The sequence below is a fragment of the Hemiscyllium ocellatum genome, chromosome 14, assembly GCF_020745735.1.
Source record: "Hemiscyllium ocellatum isolate sHemOce1 chromosome 14, sHemOce1.pat.X.cur, whole genome shotgun sequence".
NCBI lineage: Eukaryota > Metazoa > Chordata > Chondrichthyes > Orectolobiformes > Hemiscylliidae > Hemiscyllium > Hemiscyllium ocellatum.
In genome coordinates, this window is record NC_083414.1 from 14100594 (window position 1) to 14119284 (window position 18691).

General features: G+C 41.7%; 1 protein-coding gene across 2 annotated transcripts in view; it reads right to left on the minus strand.

Moving 5' to 3' along the window:
• Positions 1–18691, minus strand: part of traip (TRAF-interacting protein) — a 41352-nt gene that overhangs the window by 7660 nt on the left and 15001 nt on the right. For both annotated transcript variants that reach the window (XM_060835089.1, XM_060835090.1), the window contains exons 6-12: positions 16808–16935; positions 16613–16707; positions 11693–11806; positions 8277–8364; positions 3709–3798; positions 1622–1710; positions 881–1036 (exon numbers count right to left, since the gene is read on the minus strand). In XM_060835089.1, coding sequence (XP_060691072.1) covers positions 881–1036; positions 1622–1710; positions 3709–3798; positions 8277–8364; positions 11693–11806; positions 16613–16707; positions 16808–16935 — 760 coding nt within the window. The remainder of the gene's footprint in view (positions 1–880; positions 1037–1621; positions 1711–3708; positions 3799–8276; positions 8365–11692; positions 11807–16612; positions 16708–16807; positions 16936–18691) is intronic.

Consider the following 18691-nt stretch of genomic DNA (forward strand, 5'->3'; position numbering starts at 1 on the left):
CAACACTGACACCTTTCAAAAAGGATTATACTGTACCTTACAAAAGCATAACAATCACATTGCCATTAGTACAACAGGGAGCCTATAGAATCATGGGTATAACATGATTCCAATCATCAACTCGATCCTACATGTTTATTTTTTGTGTTCCTTACCTAATTGCAATACCACTGTTGCAGATTAACAGTCATTTGTTTAGCTGTGGGAGCACCAACACAAGCTCCATAGCAAAGAGGGAGTAGATATAAATCAAGAGATTTGCTAGTCTGATAGATTCAAAGTGAATGGAAGCAGTGGATTATTGTTAGACAAATAATAAATCTGTTGCTGAATCTAATAATTTGAATCCAGCCGACTAAAAGGTAATTTAGATTATAGATTATAGATTACTTACTTACAGTGTGGAAACAGGCCCTTCGGCCCAACAAGTCCACACCGACCCTCTGAAGAGCAACCCATCCAGACCCATTCCCCTACATTTACCCCTTCACCTAACACTACGGGCAATTTAGCACAGCCAATTCACCTAACCTGCACATCTTTGGACTGTGGGAGGAAACCCACGCACACACGGGGAGAATGTGCAAACTCCACACAGACAGGCGGGAATTGAACCCAGGTCTCTGGCGTTGTGAGGCAGCAGTGCTGACCACTGTGCCATGATGTAAATAGTGTGAATCCTGGTTAGATCCATGTTTATTAAGCAAAAATATATAACCACAACAATTTAAAGAATTATTTATTTGATGCATATTCTGAAATGATAGAATCAAACTATTTGAAATCCAAATACTGTAGTGACATAGCAGCCAGTTTATTACCTAAAGATATTTTGACTTCAAGTCCGATAGACATTAATGAACTATTGTACTGCACTTACCCAGCTGTATCTAGTTTTATTTTCTTCAACGAAGTACTGAGAGGTTTCGGAGGAACATGATCAGGGGTATCAAAGTCATATGTCAGAGACAGATCAATATCCTCTCCAACGGCTGGCTTGTGCAGTTTCGGGTATTGTAAATCCACGGGAGCAGGGCTGCAAGCACCAGAAATCATTTCAGCATTAGTTGACAATAACAGACCAACATCAATTTGTGAAGCTAGCAAAAACTCACATGTCGTGCTGTAACTCACAGGGCAGTGGGACTGAGTGCTAGAACGTGGGATTAAACCGAAAGCTCTTTTCTGCTGGCATAGACACAATGGACGGAATGGTCTCCATCTCTGTCACAAACTTTCCAAGTGACCTGCAGTCACACTGAGGTGAAAACAATGACTGCAGATGCTGGAAACCAGATTCTGGATTAGTGGTGCTGGAAGACGACAGTAGTTCAGGCAGCATCCAAGGATGCTGCCTGAACTACTGTCCTCTTCCAGCACCACTAATCCAGAATGCAGTGTCACTGAGGCAAACTGAAGAAGTCAGAAATACCTTCCTACAGCAATGAGCCCAGTAAAGGGAAAAATAATACATTTACGGTGCCAGCCCCAGGGATGGTATGCAATGTAGGACAGACACAAAAGAGAATGGGAAGAAACTTCAGGTTTCTTGAATAGTTATAAATCAAAAGCCACAAAATAACAGATACGGAACCTTGAGAACGAGAATTGGTTCACCCACCTCTCGAAGATTAAGCGGCTGATTGCCTCGTTGGTGCGATTTGGCGTACTGAGGGACTTCTGGAGGAACTCCACCTTCTTCTTTAGGTTCTACAAAATCAATATTTCATATACTTATCAGAACTGGCAAGCGCAGTCTTTTGCAATATGGAGTGGGGAGAGGGGGAGTGTGTAGGATGAATTTAAAGGCAGATAAAAAGGAAAATGAATTTTTTTAACAAAACTATGGTAGATGTGAATGAGGTTGGGGGACTTTGCCCTTTACGAAGTGAACAGATTCCACAATGAGGTTTTTTTTATTTTAAACAAAAATTGTGCCTACAGCCATGTTTCTCTGCCTAGAAAAGACCGTGAGATATTGACCTATGGATAGTATAATGTGTCACTGATGGTCATTTATTTTGACAATGAAATTGACTGGTTTATTTTAAACTTGTTAACGAATATTCAAATAACAAGTCATACAATTGCAGACTAATATCCTGGACATAACTTCAACACAAAGGTTTGTAGTTTCTCATCAAATGTGAACTTAAACCACTTAGACTAAAGCACTAGTATGAGATGGAAGTCTTTACAACTTCTCTGTAACATTGCTGAAGCTCTTTGAACAAAGAACAGGTCCTTCGACCCTTCCAAGCCATCAGTGACACATTTTGCCCTTCAACACTAAAACTGTCATCACTTACAGGATCCATATCCCTCTATTCCCTTCCTACTCATGTATTCGTCTAGGTGTTTCTGGAATGCTGCTATGGTGTCTGCCTCAACCAGCGTGCTCCAGGCACTCACCACCCGTTGTGTGAAAAACTTGCCATGCACATCTCTTTTAAACTCCTTCCCCTCGCACCTTGAACTTGTGTCCCCGAGTTATTGACCCTTCAACCTTGGGAAAAAGCCTCAGAAGTTCCACTCTATCCATGCCATTCACAACTTTTTACGCTTGCACCTCAACCTCCTGCATTCCAGTGAAAACAAACCCAGTCTATCTAACCTTTCTTCATAGCTAAGATCCCCCATACCAGCCAACATATTGGTAAACCTTTTCTGTACCGTCTCCAAAGCATCGACATCCTATTGTGGTGACCAGAACTATACGCAATATTCCAAAGTATTCTAACTAAAGTTTTATAAAGCTGCAGCAGGATTTGCCTATCCATATACTCAATGCCTGTTCCAATGAAGGCAATCATGTCATTGGTCTTATCTTTGTCATTGCCACTTTTAGGATCTGTGGATATCGATTATCCTAAAGGTTCTGGCGTTCACTGTATAATTTCCACCTGTACTTGACCTTCCAAAATGCATCACTTCCTGTTTGTCCAGGATAAACTCGATCCTGCCATTTTACTGCCCATGCTTCTGGTGGCATCTCATCTATAGGGTGTGACAAACCTCAAAGACTCTGTTACAAATCAGAGTTTGCGACAGAGCCTCAAATTAAATCACACATGTAGCTGAGTGAACATCTTACAAGACTTGATAGTCAAAGCCCACTACATGTGAGAATGTAACCTATGAGGGAGGTGTAACAACATTAGCTCTTTGTGACCTAGATTAGACATTCAAATTGCTCACCTGTATTTTTTTAAGCTCTCTGAAGGCAGACAGAACAAGTGCTAGGTCTGGTGAGGTTGTGTTATTTGGTTTATTTCAAAGCAAATGAACCAGCACAGCCACTATTTTGATCAGATATCCTAGGTTTAGGTGGGAAAACTTACCTTCAACTAATAATAAAAAAAACAGTTTCTCCACATCATGGCTCCAGTTTCAGGCCTTAAGTAAACGTTTGTAATTTGGAAACCTCCCTATAATTCATGCTCACCATCACTGAGACTACATTCCAGATTTAGTAAGGAATTGAAATCCCACCAACCTCTATGATGGCATTTCAGCCCACGTCCCTGGAGCATTAACCTGGGCCTGTGATTATCAATCCAGCGACTACACCACCTTCCCTCTTTAAAACAAATATTGGAGATATGCACACCTCTCTCTGCCTCCATATTAGACTCAACAAAGGCTCAGTGGTGAAACAAAATGCTGGAGGAATTGGCTTCAATTCTCTGGGTCAATTTGCAAACCTACCGTGATCTCTCTGTCAGCATTGCGCAGATCCTCCTGTGATGCACGCAGCTCCTCTTTCATTTTCTCCAACTGTGACACATTTCTCTCCAACTAAATAAGCAAAAAATAAACTGGCTTCTGATTAAAAGTGGCAAGGGTTTGCACTGCAACACAAGGCAGCGTCATGTTGGTGGGGACAGCACAACACAATGAAAAATATCAAATAAAAAGAGTGGAAAAAAAAAACCAAAGCACATTTTAAGTTCATGTCTCTATGGATAACTTCAGAGGATAACAATGAGGTCTCAGTGGCTGCCTATAAAGTTTAAATCCATATTCCTAATTATTTCAATTGCTGATCTCGTCATTCTGATTGAATAATTATCCCCAAGTTAGCATTAAAATCAGTCCTTTTCAAACAGCCAGAAATCGCAAAAGGGCAACCCAGAGTTTGCAATTATAACTACAGATAGGCTTCAGAGTGTCTGGGCTTTGAAGGCCAGCTTGTAAGAGCAGCCACCAAATCCTAAGGCTGTCCTTCCCAGCAGTTGTTCACTGTGTGGCAGGATGCACACGGGCCACCATCAATTTTGTCTCGGATATCATATACATTTACACTGCTCAGGGCAGTGCTAAACATCAGTGAACTGCAATCCTTCTCAGAAATGGCAGTCCAATTGAAATGTCACAACGGTGAATTTCTGACTGAAGAGGCTTAGTATTAAAAATAATCCCAAATTTTTCTCTTGGGTTTCAGATGTTCTAATGTTTAATTTAAGGGAGGGTGTGAGGCTGTCTGGAATCAGTTGAGGAATCCACAACTGGGGCTTGCTAGAGGTTGTTCTGATGTAATGGCAGGACAGCTTGCATTCTTTATTTTGTTTTCTGTGCCAACTGCATCACCAGCCTGACAGCTTCACTGACAGAAAGACCAGCAACATAAGGCCACAGCCAGGGATGGGTTTCAACAACTGGTAGGGGTAGTGAACGTCTGGTTGAACTTGTCTGGGCACAGACAGAGTGAGAGAATGTGGAAGCAAGAGCGAGACAGATCTGGGGTATATGGGGTGGGTGGTGGCGAGCAGCAAATGGGATGGCAAACACACTTGCTTCCCCTCCCCATCACAGTTTCTATCTATCATCAACTTCCAACATCGCTGAAGACAACCTTGAGTCTCATTCAGTTAATATCAGCTCGTGCTGCTAGTCTCCAATATAATTTTCAGATGTGGCTATTGAGCTATAGTTTATTGACTCCAGAAGAAAGCAAGATCCCAAACCAAATAAGAAATATCTCAATTCACAAATTAATTTTATCCCTTCTCCTACTCACACTGATTTATGCTTTGAGCACCATAAAATACACAAGATTATGACACTCAGCATTACTGGCTCAGGGACCGACATACTTAACCCATTTAACTACATGGAAAGGCACTAAATTTGGCTACAGAGAAACATAAATGGACCTTCCCTATATTTGTGAATCTTATACACAGTATTTAATGTACAGATACAATCCATTTAACTCAACTTGTCCATATGATGTAAATGTTCTGCACAAATTTCTTCCCTTTGTCTAATCTCCTGAGCATTGCCTCCTCATCTTGCAAATCATCACTGTGTTCAGTGTTTATGAAGTGGCCAACGTATTGGTGCAGCAACCCAATTATTGTACAATACAAGAGACACTGACATGATGAAGTCCATTCTGAATGAGAAAGTCATGCAAGTTTCTTAAACTAGAAAGACTGAACACCACCATACTCTCCTTCAACCAAATTCATCTCGACTTTAAAGGAGAAAGTGCTGGGAAAGCTCAGTAGGTCTGGTAGAGTCTATGGAGATGGAAACAGTTAACATCAATTCCAATTTGACACTTCTTCAGAAAGGTTTTGACACAGGAGAAAACCACAGGCAGCTTAACCGAATGCCTACCATAGTAAATCCACGAAGGAGGTTATAGCAGGACTCTTAGAAATTCTTAATGCAGTCATGCTTAGTCAACATGGTTTTGGTGAAAGGGAAATCATGTTTGGCAAATTTATTAGAGTTTTTTATTCACTTTTGGGACATGGGATTCGCTGGCTGTCCCAGCACTTATTGCCTGTTCCTAGTTGCCCTTGTGGTGGTGACCTTCCTTCTTAAACCATTGAAGTACATGTGCTTTATGTAGACCCACATGCTGTTAGACAGGGAATTCCCTTTAAGTTACGACAAAGGGGAACTGGTGATGTGCTGTACTTTGCCATAAGGAATTTAAGAAAGTGCCACATCAAAGGTTTGTAATGTAAATCAAAAGCTTGCGGTGTTGGGGGTAATATATAAACTCAGATAGGGAACTGGTTGGCGAATAGGAAGCAGAGAGTGGGCATTAATGGTTCAACTTCAGGTTGTTGAATGTGACGAGTGGTGGGCCTTCGGGTTCAGTGTTCAGGCTTCAACTATTTACAACCTACATAAACGACTTGGATGCAGGAATCATATATACAAAGACAGAGAGGAAACGAAGTAGTGTAGAGGTCAGAAGGAACCTTCAAAGGGATATAGATAAAGCGAATGGGGAAAAAAAGGGTAGATGGAGTTTAAGGTGGGAAAATGTGAACTTGTCCATTTTGATGGGGAAAATTGGAAAAACAGTATATTAATTAAATGCCGAGAGATCACAGAAGTTGGAGATAGAGAGGAATCTGGTAGTCCTAATACATGAAGTACAAAATTTAGTTTGCAGGTACATAAAGTAATCAAGAAGATGAATAAAATGATGTTATTAATTGCAAGGGGGAATGGAATATAAAAATGGAATGTTATAGAGCAGATGTACAGAGTGTTGCTGAGATCGTATCGGGAGTTTGGTCTACAGATATTTAAAAAAGAATGTTAGCGTGTCAGAAGCAATTCAGAGAGGGTTCCCTCAACTGATATCTGGGATTGGATTATTTTATGTGGAAGGGTTGGATAGGCTTGACTTCTATCCGCTGGCATTTAGAAGAATGAGAGGTGATCTTGGAGCTTTGAATCAAATGGAGTTTAAGAGAAGCGATGCATTTTGGGAGGTCAAATGCAAGAGGGAAGTATAAGTAAATGACAGGGTCCTTAGGAGCATTGATATACAGGCGGATCTTGAGTTGTAAGTCCATAGCTCCCTCAATGAGGCAACACACGTGGATAAAGTAGTAAAGGAGGTGTATGGCATGCCTGCCTTCATTGTTTGGGGCAGTGATCATAAAAGTTGGCAAGTCATGTTGCAGCTGCGTGAACTTGAGTTAGGCCACATTTGGAGTAGCAGTTCTGGTTGCCACGCTATAGGAAGGACGTGGAGACTTTGGATAGGGTGCAAAAGAGATTTACCAGGATGTTGGCTGTATTGTCGTGTATTAGCTATAAGGATAGGTTGACAAACCTGAACTGTTTTCACTACAGTATTGGAGACTAAGGGGACAACATGATAGAAGTACTTAAAATTATGAAAGGCATAGATAGAGTGGGGTGCAGGGTGCAACAGTCAAACAGTAGGGGGCATAGATTTAAGGTAAGAGTGGGAGAAGTTTAAAGATGTGCGAGGAAAGTGTTCTTTTTTACACAGAGGGTGACAAGATGGTAGAAGCAGATATATTAGCAAAATGTAAGAGGCATTTATATAGACACACAAACAGATAGGGAATAAAGGGATATGGATCATGTGCAGGCAGTTTGGATTAGCTTAAAATGGCATTATGGTCAGCACAGTCATGAAGGGCCAAAGAGTCTGTTATTGTGATGTTCTGTTCTAACTTCACAAGATGAATGCTTTGAGAATGTTTTACCCTGTGGAGAGACTCGACCCAGGGAACACAGTTTAAAATAAGGGTCTTCCAGTTTAGAGAGAGATGAGGAAGGTTTTTGTCTTCTCTCAGAGGGTTATAAGTCTTTGGAATTCTCTTCTCTAGAGAATGGAGGAAACAGGATCATTGAATACTTATAAGGTCGAATGGAGTCTTGACGAACATTGGAGTCACAGGTTTTTGGGGATACATCAGAACGTGGGGTAGAGACCACAATCAGATCAAATCAGATTTTAATGTAATGTTGGAGAAGGGTGGAGGAGCTGAATGGCTTACTCATGCCCCTACTTCTTATGCCTACAGGTTCATAAACTGGAACATTAACTCTGTTTTGCTCTCTGGAGATACTGTCAGACCGTTAGAGTACTTTCAAGCACTTTCGGATTTTACATCATGGCCAGGGTGAGTCAAATGGTCTGCTTTTGTGCTTTATTTCCTGGGTAATTCAGTGTGACAACTGGACAAGGTGGTGAAAATAACTATCAAAGAAATAGTGTTATATATTTGAAAAGGTAAAATTGGAAGGGGCATGGAGGAAGTGCAGGGACTCTCCGAAAGAGCAGGCAGAAGCATGATGGGCTGAATGGTACGGTCAGATTCTTGTTAAAGTATTTAATAAAAGTGGAAAGTTTGGAGTGCTTCTTTTAAATTAAAAAAAAATGGGAGTTATACTAAATTTCACAACTTCACAGAGTCAAACTTCCAGATTGACAGAAAACCAGTGATAGACGTTTCATTCTGTTAACTTCCTGATGTCGTACTAACCTTACAGGTGGTTATAAAATGTTCTCTTTTCAGCTTCTCAGACATATCAACGGAAGTTTTAAATGTCTCCTTCAGGTTTTCATATTCCCTGTGAACAAATTCAACAGGAACAAGATGAAATAGTGAAGATGGCCACCTGGACCTCAAAAGCAGCTCAGGATCCTGATTAATCAAGGTTTCATTTGATTAAAAAGTGGTCACAATAGATTACTCAGATGTACTATGACAATGCATTCCAGCACAGACTGGTAATCGTGACTAGGTTACAAGGTGTTACACGCTTGTGTTTAACCAGTAACTCATTTGAAAAGCACAGTTTTGGGTGAAAGCAGAACAGATCGCTTAGCTGACTTCAAGGCAGAAAACAGAAGGTAGGAGTAAAAGGTAAAAGTAGAAGGCAGAGGTTGGGAGTTTCATAAGGATCAGCGCTAGGACAACTACTGTTCACAGCTTACATTCAGAATTTAGACTTTGGAATTCAAAACAGAACTTCTATATTTGGAGATTACATCAAATTAAGTCAATACGAAGGAGGGCTGCAATAAATCAAACGAGGGCATTATAAGCTTGCATAACGTGCAAATATTTTTCAAATGAATGGCAATACAGATAAGCGTGAGGTAGCACACTTTGGTGGGAAGAATAGAAAGATCACTTATTACTCAAAGATGCAAGTCCATGTGGGATAGAGGGTCAAAGGAACTGGGGAACTCAATCAATAAAAGTTGCATCAGAGGTCACCAAACACTAACTTTTGTTTTTAAAGGGATGGAATTGAGAAGTAGGGATGTTGTGCTCAACTCTACTGATTTGAACAGCATAACAGAAATGCTTGCAGTTCTGGTTGTCAAATAATATAAAAGATATAGACACGCTGGGTAGGGCACAGTAAAGATTTACAAGGATGACATTGGAACTACATCATCAGACACATTAGGAAGGGATTGACAGGTTGAGGGGTAACTAACCAGAGGCCTTTGAAATGAATAAAGATTTTGATAGAGTGGATCCAAAGAGAATGCTTCATATCATGGGCAACAAAATACCAGAATGCTTTCAATAGAAGAGTCACCAAGAAATCCGACGGGGAACTCAGGAAAAACGTGCTTACCCAAAGAATGATGAAAATGTAGAACGTAATATCATAGGGAAGTGGGTGAAGTCAATAGCATAGATGTATTGAAGGGAAACCAGGTGAGGGAGAAGAAACATGAGAAGCTCAAGTGCAGCATAAACACCTTCAATGAACTGGTTGGGCCAAATGGTCTGTTTCTATGCCATATATCCTATGTATACAGATCAATTTGCAGCCATTTGGAGTTGACCTTTTTTTTTTAAAGCCACAGTGGTGGAGGTGTTATAATTGGCCACCCTTCCCTCAGCTGGAAAATGGGGAGAGAAAAATTAAATTAGGTGTGTGTTCTAGATTACTAACCAGTGAATACCAACGAAAGGTGTTCTTTTGGGAACAGGATTTAGCTTAATTGTGATGTTCATCATGGTCAAGCAAGTTGAATTATCTGGGTTACACATCGTAGCAATGCACAGGGTTTGTGATAATTCTGAAGCTGCAGATCAGCAGGCATTAGAGAGCAGGAGGCATGTAAAAGGCTGCAAGGAATAATCTGCAGATGTGGAACAGATTTACGTTACAGAGGTCAAGCACCGGTTCTTGTCTTCAGTTGCAAGTCTTGCTGCCTCTACTGAGTGTTGTTTAGATACATGACCCTGCATTTCCAGGCAGATTACATCCTTAGCTTTTATTCTCAAATGGATTCTTGTAGCAATTTAACTGAAAGCACAAGGAGTCACAGACAACTAGACCAACAAGGTTACAAGCTACTCCAGTACTTCAGCAGCATTTGCTATAAGTGTGAATAATTCAATTGTTTTGTTTTTTCAAATTAAATATTAAGAAAACTAAGGCTCTACTTCAAAATCTGGTCCGTAGCTACTGAATCTCTCTCTCACCTTGAGATTGAGACTTACATGGTCTTTGCAACCTTGGTGTTGTATCTGGCTGCAAAATTACCCGTTCACCACACATACATGCCAATAGCAACACTGTACTTCCACGTCATTATCATCATCTAATATTGCCTGTCTTTGGTTGTCTGCTGCTGGAACCTTCACTCGTTCCTTTATTATCTCTAGACTTCACCAGTCCAATGCAATCATCGCTGGTCTCCCATATTGAGGCTCTCCAAAAAACTTGCTGTTCTTGTCTTAACAAACAAGAAATCCCACCTTCCTATTTGCCCTGTGCTCGTTGATCTACACCAACATTTAGGCAAGCAAGAATACACATTTAAAATTCTCACTCTGAATTTCAAATTCCTTCATGACCTCATTCCATCCCTATCTCTGTAACTTTCTCTTGCTCCACAAACCTGAGATACAAGCCATAAGACCTAGGAAAAGAATAAGACTGAGTCTGCACTGCCATTCAATCATGGCTGAGGTGTCTTTCAACTCATTCTCCTACCTATGTCTGTCTTAAATATACTCAGTGACTTTGCCTCAGTGGGCTGTGGAGACCAGGAGTTCCACAGATTCCCCACCTTTTTGTTGAAGAACTTCCTCATCCTGTTCTAAAAGGTTTTCCCTTTGAATCCTTGTCTCTCTTACTAGTGGAAACATCTTTCCCACTCTATATTCTGTAAGTTTCAATCTGAAATCTCTCATTCTTCTATTGCTCCTCATATGACAAGCCCTTCACCCACAGGATCATTCTATGAACCTCCTCTGGACCTTACTCAATGCCAGCATAACCTTCCATAGATACAGGGTCCAAAACTGCTCACAATATTCCAAATGCGGTCTGACTACAGCCTTATACAGCCTCAGCAGTAGATCTCCGCTCTTATATTCTTGACTTCTTGAAATAAATGCTAACATTGTATTTGCCTTCCTAAGAGAATCCTGAATGAGGACTCCCAAGTCTCTTTGTACTTTAGACTTTTGAAGGCTTTCCCCATTTAGAAAATAATGTTTGTCTTTTTTCTTCCTACCAAAATGCGTGATCTCACGTTCCCATATTATATTCCATCAGCAACTTCTTCGCCCATTCTCCTAGACTGTCCAAGTGCTCTGCTGCCTCCTTGCTTACTCAACACTATCTATCCCTCCACCTATCTGTGTCATCTGCACACTTAACAACAATTCCCTTAATTCCTTTGACCAGATCGTTAATGTATAACTTGAACAGTTGTGATCCCAACACTGACCGCTGCAGATTTCCACTAGTCACAGTCTACCATCTCAAAAAAGACTCCTTTATCCCACTCACTCGAAATTACATTGAATTTGCTCAATCAGAAGATGCTTCAGTGCTTGTGCAGGGTATGACATTTGCTTCCCATTGGAGTGCTGGATTCAAACACTTGTATTATTTAACATAGAACAGTTGCACTCACTTTTTTAAGGATACACAATAAATGGACAGCTGCTCCACTGCGGACTGTCCTATTCCTATTTCCCGGATCATTTCCTCAACTTCTGGCCTCTGGCTTTGAAGCAGCACCTGAATACTGGAAACAAGAACAGAACACTGGATGGGTTAATATTTCAAATTTTGTGCAGCAGTATCTATAGTACAAACAGAAATGGAGGGTACACAATTCCCCTGAAATTATCAGATGAGTAATAGAACCAGACAGAATAGAAAGTTACTAAGTCTGAACTGTGGTTGACACTGTGTTAGTTGAACTCATGTTAATCAGAGTTACAACTGCTGTCAACAGGTCTAGAATAGTGGGCATTAGACAAATGACATCCCTGCTTATATATGTGGTGAAAGTGAGGACTGCAGATGCTGGAGATTAGAGTCAAGATTAGAATGGTGCTGGAAATGCACAGCAGGTTAGGCAGCATCCAAGGAGCAGGAAAATCGACGTTTCAGGCAGGAGCCCTTCATCAGGAAGGGTGATGAAGGGTTGTTGCTCGAAACGTCGATTTTCCTGTTCCACGGATGCTGTCTGACCAGCTGTGCATTTCCAGCACCATTCTAATCTTGCTTTTGTAAGTGATTGAGGTAGCTCCTCTTGATTTTAATCAAACAATCCTTATTACAAGTAGTAAATACATCATTCAGGTGTTAAGTGTGAATACCAAGTAAGATGTCAGCACTCGCTGTCAAGAATCATACAAAAGATACCAGGCAATTGAAGATAGAATGGACACTTAGCAAAGACTTAACACCTCAGGGTAGTTTGGAAGACAAAATATTGATGAGAAAAACCAATTTTTTTGTTTGTTTGTAACTGGGAGGAAGAAATCTATCCATTAGCAAACTTTGAGAATCAAGACACTTTCTGCACTTTTCCTTTGTGTATGATTATATATTTGTAGAAACTGTTTTGCAAGATAATTCTTTTTGCACGAAGGCACAGAATGCCTCTGAGACTTTCTCCTAAGCTCTTAATTTACAAGCTACCACGTGGGCCCCAGCTATGCCTGCCTCTTCATCAGGTTTATGGAATAGCCCATCTTCTGCAGATGCATCGGCACCGTTCCCCACCCTTCCTCTGCTATAGCGATGACTGTATTGGTGCCACCTCATACTCCCACAAGGAGGTTGAACAACTCATCAACTTCACGAACACCTGCCATCCTGACTTCAATTTCACCTAGACCATCTCAGGCACCCCCCTCCACTTCCTGGACCTCCCCATCTCCATTTCTGGCAAACGACTCAACATGGGACATCTACGTCAAACCCACAACTCCCACAGCTACCTGGACTACATTTCCTTCCACCTCTTCGCCTATAAAAACGTTATCCCTTACTCCCAATTCCTCCGTCTCTGCTGCATCTGCTCCCAGGAGGATCAATTCCACTCCAGAACATCCCAGATGGCCTCCTACTTCAAGGACCACAGTTTCCCCTCCCACATGATTAACGATGCCCTCCGGTGCATCTCCTTCACTTCCCGCACCTCTCCCCTTGAACCCCACCCCACCAACTGCAACAAGGATAGAACCCCTCTGGTCCTCACCTTCCACCCAACCAATTTCTGGATACAACGCATCATCCTCCGCCATTTCTGCCACTGACAGTAAGATCCCACTGCCAGAGATATATTTCCTTCCCTACCCCTTTCAGCATTTCACAGAGATCATTCCCTCTGAGAGTCCCTTGTTACTTCCATGACCCCCACTAACCCACCGTCCACTCCCAGCAACTTTCCTTGCTACCGCAAGAGATGCAAAACCTGCACTCACATCTCCTCTCTCACCTCCGTCCAAGGCCCCAAAGGATCATTCTACATCTGGCAGAGATTTTCCTGCACATCCAAACACTTAATCTACTGTGTCTGGTGCTCTTGGTGTGGTCTTCTCTACATTGGGGAGACAGGACACCAACTTGCGGAATGCTTCAGAGAACATCTCCGGGACACACGCACTAAACAACACTGCCCTATGGCCAAACACTTCAACTCCCCTCCCCCTCTGCCAAAGACATACAAGTCCTGGGCCTCCTCCACTGCCAATTCCTAGCCACCCGCCGCCTGGAGGAAGAATGCCTTGGGATCCTCCAACCACACGGAATCAATGTCAATTTCACCAGTTTACTCACCTCCCCTCCCCCCCACCTTATCCCAGATCCAACCCTCCAACCCAGTACCACCCTCTTGAACTGTCTTGTGTGTCCATCTTCCTGCTCACTTATCCGCTCATACCTATCACCACACTCCCACCCACCTTCATCTACCTACTGCATTTCGAGCTACCTTTCCCCCAACTCCACCCCTCTCCCATTTATTTCTCAGCCCCCTCTTGGGGCTTTTCTGTTCATCATATCTATACTGACAAATAAACACCAAACAACATTAACCTGCACTTGGCCCATAGCCTACAATTCCATGGCTCAGTAAGTATTCATTCAGATGCTTCTTAAATGTTGTGAGAGCACTTGCCTCCACTCTCGTGGGGAGAGAGTTCTATATTTCAGGTACCCTCTGGGTGAAATAAGAATTTCCTCAGATCTCCTCTAAACCATTTACTTCTCACCTTAAACTTATACCTCCGATCTTGGATACAGCTGCTATGGGGATGAGATTCTCACAATCTGTCAATGCCTCTCACATGTTATATACCTCAATCAGACCCTACCCTTCTCTGCTCCAAGGTAAACAAGCACAGCAGGTCAGGCAGCATCAAAGCAGCAGGAGAATCGACGTTTTGGGCATAAGCCCTTCTTCAGGAGTCCTGAAGAAGGGTTTATGCCCGAAATGTCGATTCTCCTGCTCCTTTGATGCTGCCTGACCTGCTGCGCTTTTCCAGCAACACATTTTTCAGCTCTGAGCTCCAGCATTTGCAGTCCTTACTTTCTCCAAGGTAAACAAACCCAGTTTATCCAGCCTCTTGTCATAACAGACTTTTCATCCCAGGTAATATCCTGGTGTACCTCCTCTGTACTCTGTCTACTGCAATCATGTCCCTCCGACAGTCTAGCGACAAAAACAGCAACAGTTTTTGATCTGTGACCTAACCAATGGTCTATAAAATTATAAGACGACTTTGCTTGCTCTTATAGTCTATGGTCCAGCTATTGAAGGCAAACATCCCATATGTGGCCTTCACCACCCTGTCTAACCAAGCTGACGCCTTCAGGAATCTATGGACTGGTCCCTTTGTTCCTCAGTATTCCCCAGGAATTCAGCATTCATTGTGTATATCCTTTCCTTATTAGACCTCCCAAAATCGCAATTATATTTTTTTGAAACAATGATTCTGGATAATAATGATATGTGTGGTGTGTCAAATAGCCTCTTCTTGTCCAGCTTCACCTTAAGATTCCCATTAAATCACTGGGACTTCAACCAAGTAGTAGGATAGTCCGAGGATGGCACAGAGTGCTCAGCACAGCTTGGAAAGAGAGAGGACAGAACTCGAAGGAAAAGTTTAAGCTACACTTAATTTTTGTTTAATCTACTGACCATTTTACTTCAACAATTTCTGTAGATACCATTTAAGAATTGCTGCATGCTTGTAACTTGATCATTCAAAACCATGATGCCCATTGCCTAATTCACACTAAGTCCCATTCACTCCTGTACTTGTGGTTCGAGTTGACTCCTGTGTTCAATTTTGTTTGCTATCCTCATTGCTGATGCCTCTCGCTATTTCTGTAATCTTCTCCAGCCCTACAACCTTCGAGATTCCTCCGTATCCTGCCTCGTGAATGCCCTAGGTTTTATATTTTCCTTTTACTTGTTCACTGATTGCAGTGGACAGTGTGCAGAGGAGACACACCAGGATGTTGCCTGGGATAAAAAATCTGTTATGACGAGGGACTGGATAAGCTGGGCTTGTTGACCTTGGAGCAGATTGAGGTATATAACATTATGTGAAAATGTGGGCACATTGGCTAGGCCAGCATTTACTGCTCATCCCTAAATGCCCAGAGACCACCTGCTGCTATAGTCCAGACCAAGTAAGGGTGGCAGAATCCCTTCTCTGAAGGACATTAATGATCCAGATGGGATTTTCTTTTTACAATGGTTACATGATTCCAGATTTGAACCCCTGTTGCCAGAATTTGGTCCTGGGACTCTGGATTGTTAGTCTATTGGCAAGACCACTGTGACAACAACTTCCCTTCACCATATATAGTTATCCATTCAGCCTAAAGCTCTGTGCTCTGGAATTCTATTCTTATAGTTAAGAGATGGAGAAGAATAAGATGCTCCTTAAAACCTGCTCATCTCCTGTAGATGTGGTTCAAAGTCAAGCCTTGTCTGATGCCCTTCTGGTGATACACTTTGGCCTAAGGAACAATATTAAAAATGTAAGGTAACTGCAACTTGCTATTCTGATGGCTACTGCTGCATACTGTTGCACATTCTATGTAATTAACAAAGAAATTCACAAGGCTGTTTATGGCATATTTGCAACAACCAGAACCCCTCAAACCAGAATACTCCTAAATGACATTTTCGATACAACCCCCAGTCACCAATGTGCACCTCAGTAAACGGAAGACTTTCTGACACAAACTTACAACAGACTGTTGGATAACATTGCGATGACGCTATGATTCAAGTCAGCACTCAAATGCTGTTTTGTGTGTGTGTGTGTCGGAGGCAGGGGGGTACACTGACAGGCACAGCTTGAAGAACTCTAGACAAAGATGTTACACTACCACCATTAATTAGATTTAGGTTAATGCATTCATAACCAATTATGGATGGATACTTTGCTCACTTTTTGGGAATGATGTCACAATTAAACAAGAGAAAGCAACAAGCATTGTGTGTTTTGATTTATCAGCTTGTCCTGGTCCCTGTGTGTGCTGGATACTGCATAATATCAAAAAGCAGATTTCACCATACTTTTCCAATGTTTGCAATTTCTGTCGCAGCCTGCGTGCCTCCTCTTTTGAAGATTTGGAATCATCCTGCTGCTGTTCCAGATATCGCATCTGCTTCTGTGAAAATAAAACCCAGGAGCAAAGTTAAGGCAAAGTCAACAAATGCAAACATGCAACCTCCAATCCTATTGAAAAGTCCAGGAGATGTACAAATTACCTTGAGAGTCGAGCACAGCATTTCTGTTTCATTCAGTTCCTTGCTCAAAGATTCCACTCTTGCGTTGCGTTCATCCAGTGTGTCCCTCAGTTTATCAATGATTGATTGCCGGTCTATCTTCTCTTTCTCTGAAACCAAATCACCAGTCTATGAGCAAACCGCCATCCCCAACCTTCCTTGTACAGTCAACACATTCCCTTCACAAATAGATGGTTGCTTTGTTCAGTTGTTGACACTGCGATATACAAATCAAGACACCATGGGTTTATGATCCACTCTGAAACTAGAATGCATAATCTGTCATTTGAACGCCATACTGAGGAAGTACTGAATTGCTGGTCATACCACCTTTTGGATTAGGTCCCATCAGTTTGTTCAAATGGATATAAAGGTTCTGTGGCATTACTCAAAGAGCTGAAAATTTTACTATGGCATGTCCTGAAAAGTATTACACCTCAACCAAGTTTATTCACTAAAACAGCAAATTAATATGTGCATCAACTCATTTTATAGTCTACGGGATCTTGCTCTACTAAAGTTGCTGTCAATGCAATTTAAGTGACGCGTTAGTTGCGAGTCTTAATTGCCCTCTGAAATGGTTTCAAGAATGAATCAGTCTTGGACCTCTGACAATTTCTAACTTATTAATGATGCTCTTGGGTAGATAACATTAAACTAGGAAGCCAATTAGATTTGGAGAAAGTGTTGCAAAAACTCAAAAACAGCTTGGAAGAAGAATAGCTTATTACTGGAAAAGAGAGAGTTAGACAATAGACATTCGGTTGGGTAGAGGAACAAAAAGGGATCTCAGAGTACCGGTAGACCAATCACAAAGTGAGGACTGCAGATATTAGAGTTTAGAGTTGAGGGTATGGTGTTGGAAAAGCACAGCAGGTCAGGCAGCATCTGAGGAGCAGGAGAATTAATGTTTCGAGCAAAAGCCCTTCATCAGGAATGAGGTTGTGAGTGAAGGGGGTGATGAGATAAATGGGAAGGGGGTGGGGCTGGGGGAAAGTAGTTGAGAGTGTGATAGGCAAATGGAGGTGGGGGTAATAGTGATTGGCCAGAGAGGAGGGTGGAGCAGATAGATGGGAAGGAAGATGGACAGGTAGAACAGGTCATGAGGGCGGTGGTGAGTTGAAAGGTTGGAACTGGGATAAGGTGGTGGGGGAGGGGAAATGAGGAAACTGGTGAAATCCACAACTATCAATCACAAAGTAACATGACATTAATAAGTCCAAGACACACCAAGCTTGATGTATAGAGGGAAAGAATTAAAAAGGAGGGAGATTATGCTAAATCTACATCAAATCTTGATGAGAGATTTGACTACATTTAGAACATTCTGTCCAATTCTTATCGCCTTATTAGAAAAAAGATATAGCAGCACTGGTGAAGATGAAGAAAAGATTTAGAGGATAATTGCAGAAACACCCAGGGATACATTCAGGAAATGAATGACAGGTTGGGTCTCTCCAGAAAAAGGGAGGTTAACAGATGATCTAACAGAGATAATTAAAATTATTAAAGGTTTGGATTGAGTGGACACAAAGAGGGAATATCCCTTCTCATGAGGAAGACCTGAAATGGAGGCAGTCAAGAGAACATGGTCACAAAATTCCATAGGGAATTCAGAAGAAATTCCTTTATCTTCAGTGGTGAGAATGTAGAAGCCATGACAGAAACAAAGAAACCAGGAGTAGGAGTGGGTCATTTGGTCTTTTAATTCAATTTGAATTGAATTCTGCCATTCAATTTGACCATGGCTAATCCTCTATCACGCCATATTCCTGCTTTCGCTCCACATCTCTTGACGCCTTTAATATCTATAAACCTACGAACTCTCTCTTGAATATACTCAGTCAGTCGGCCTTCATAGTCTTC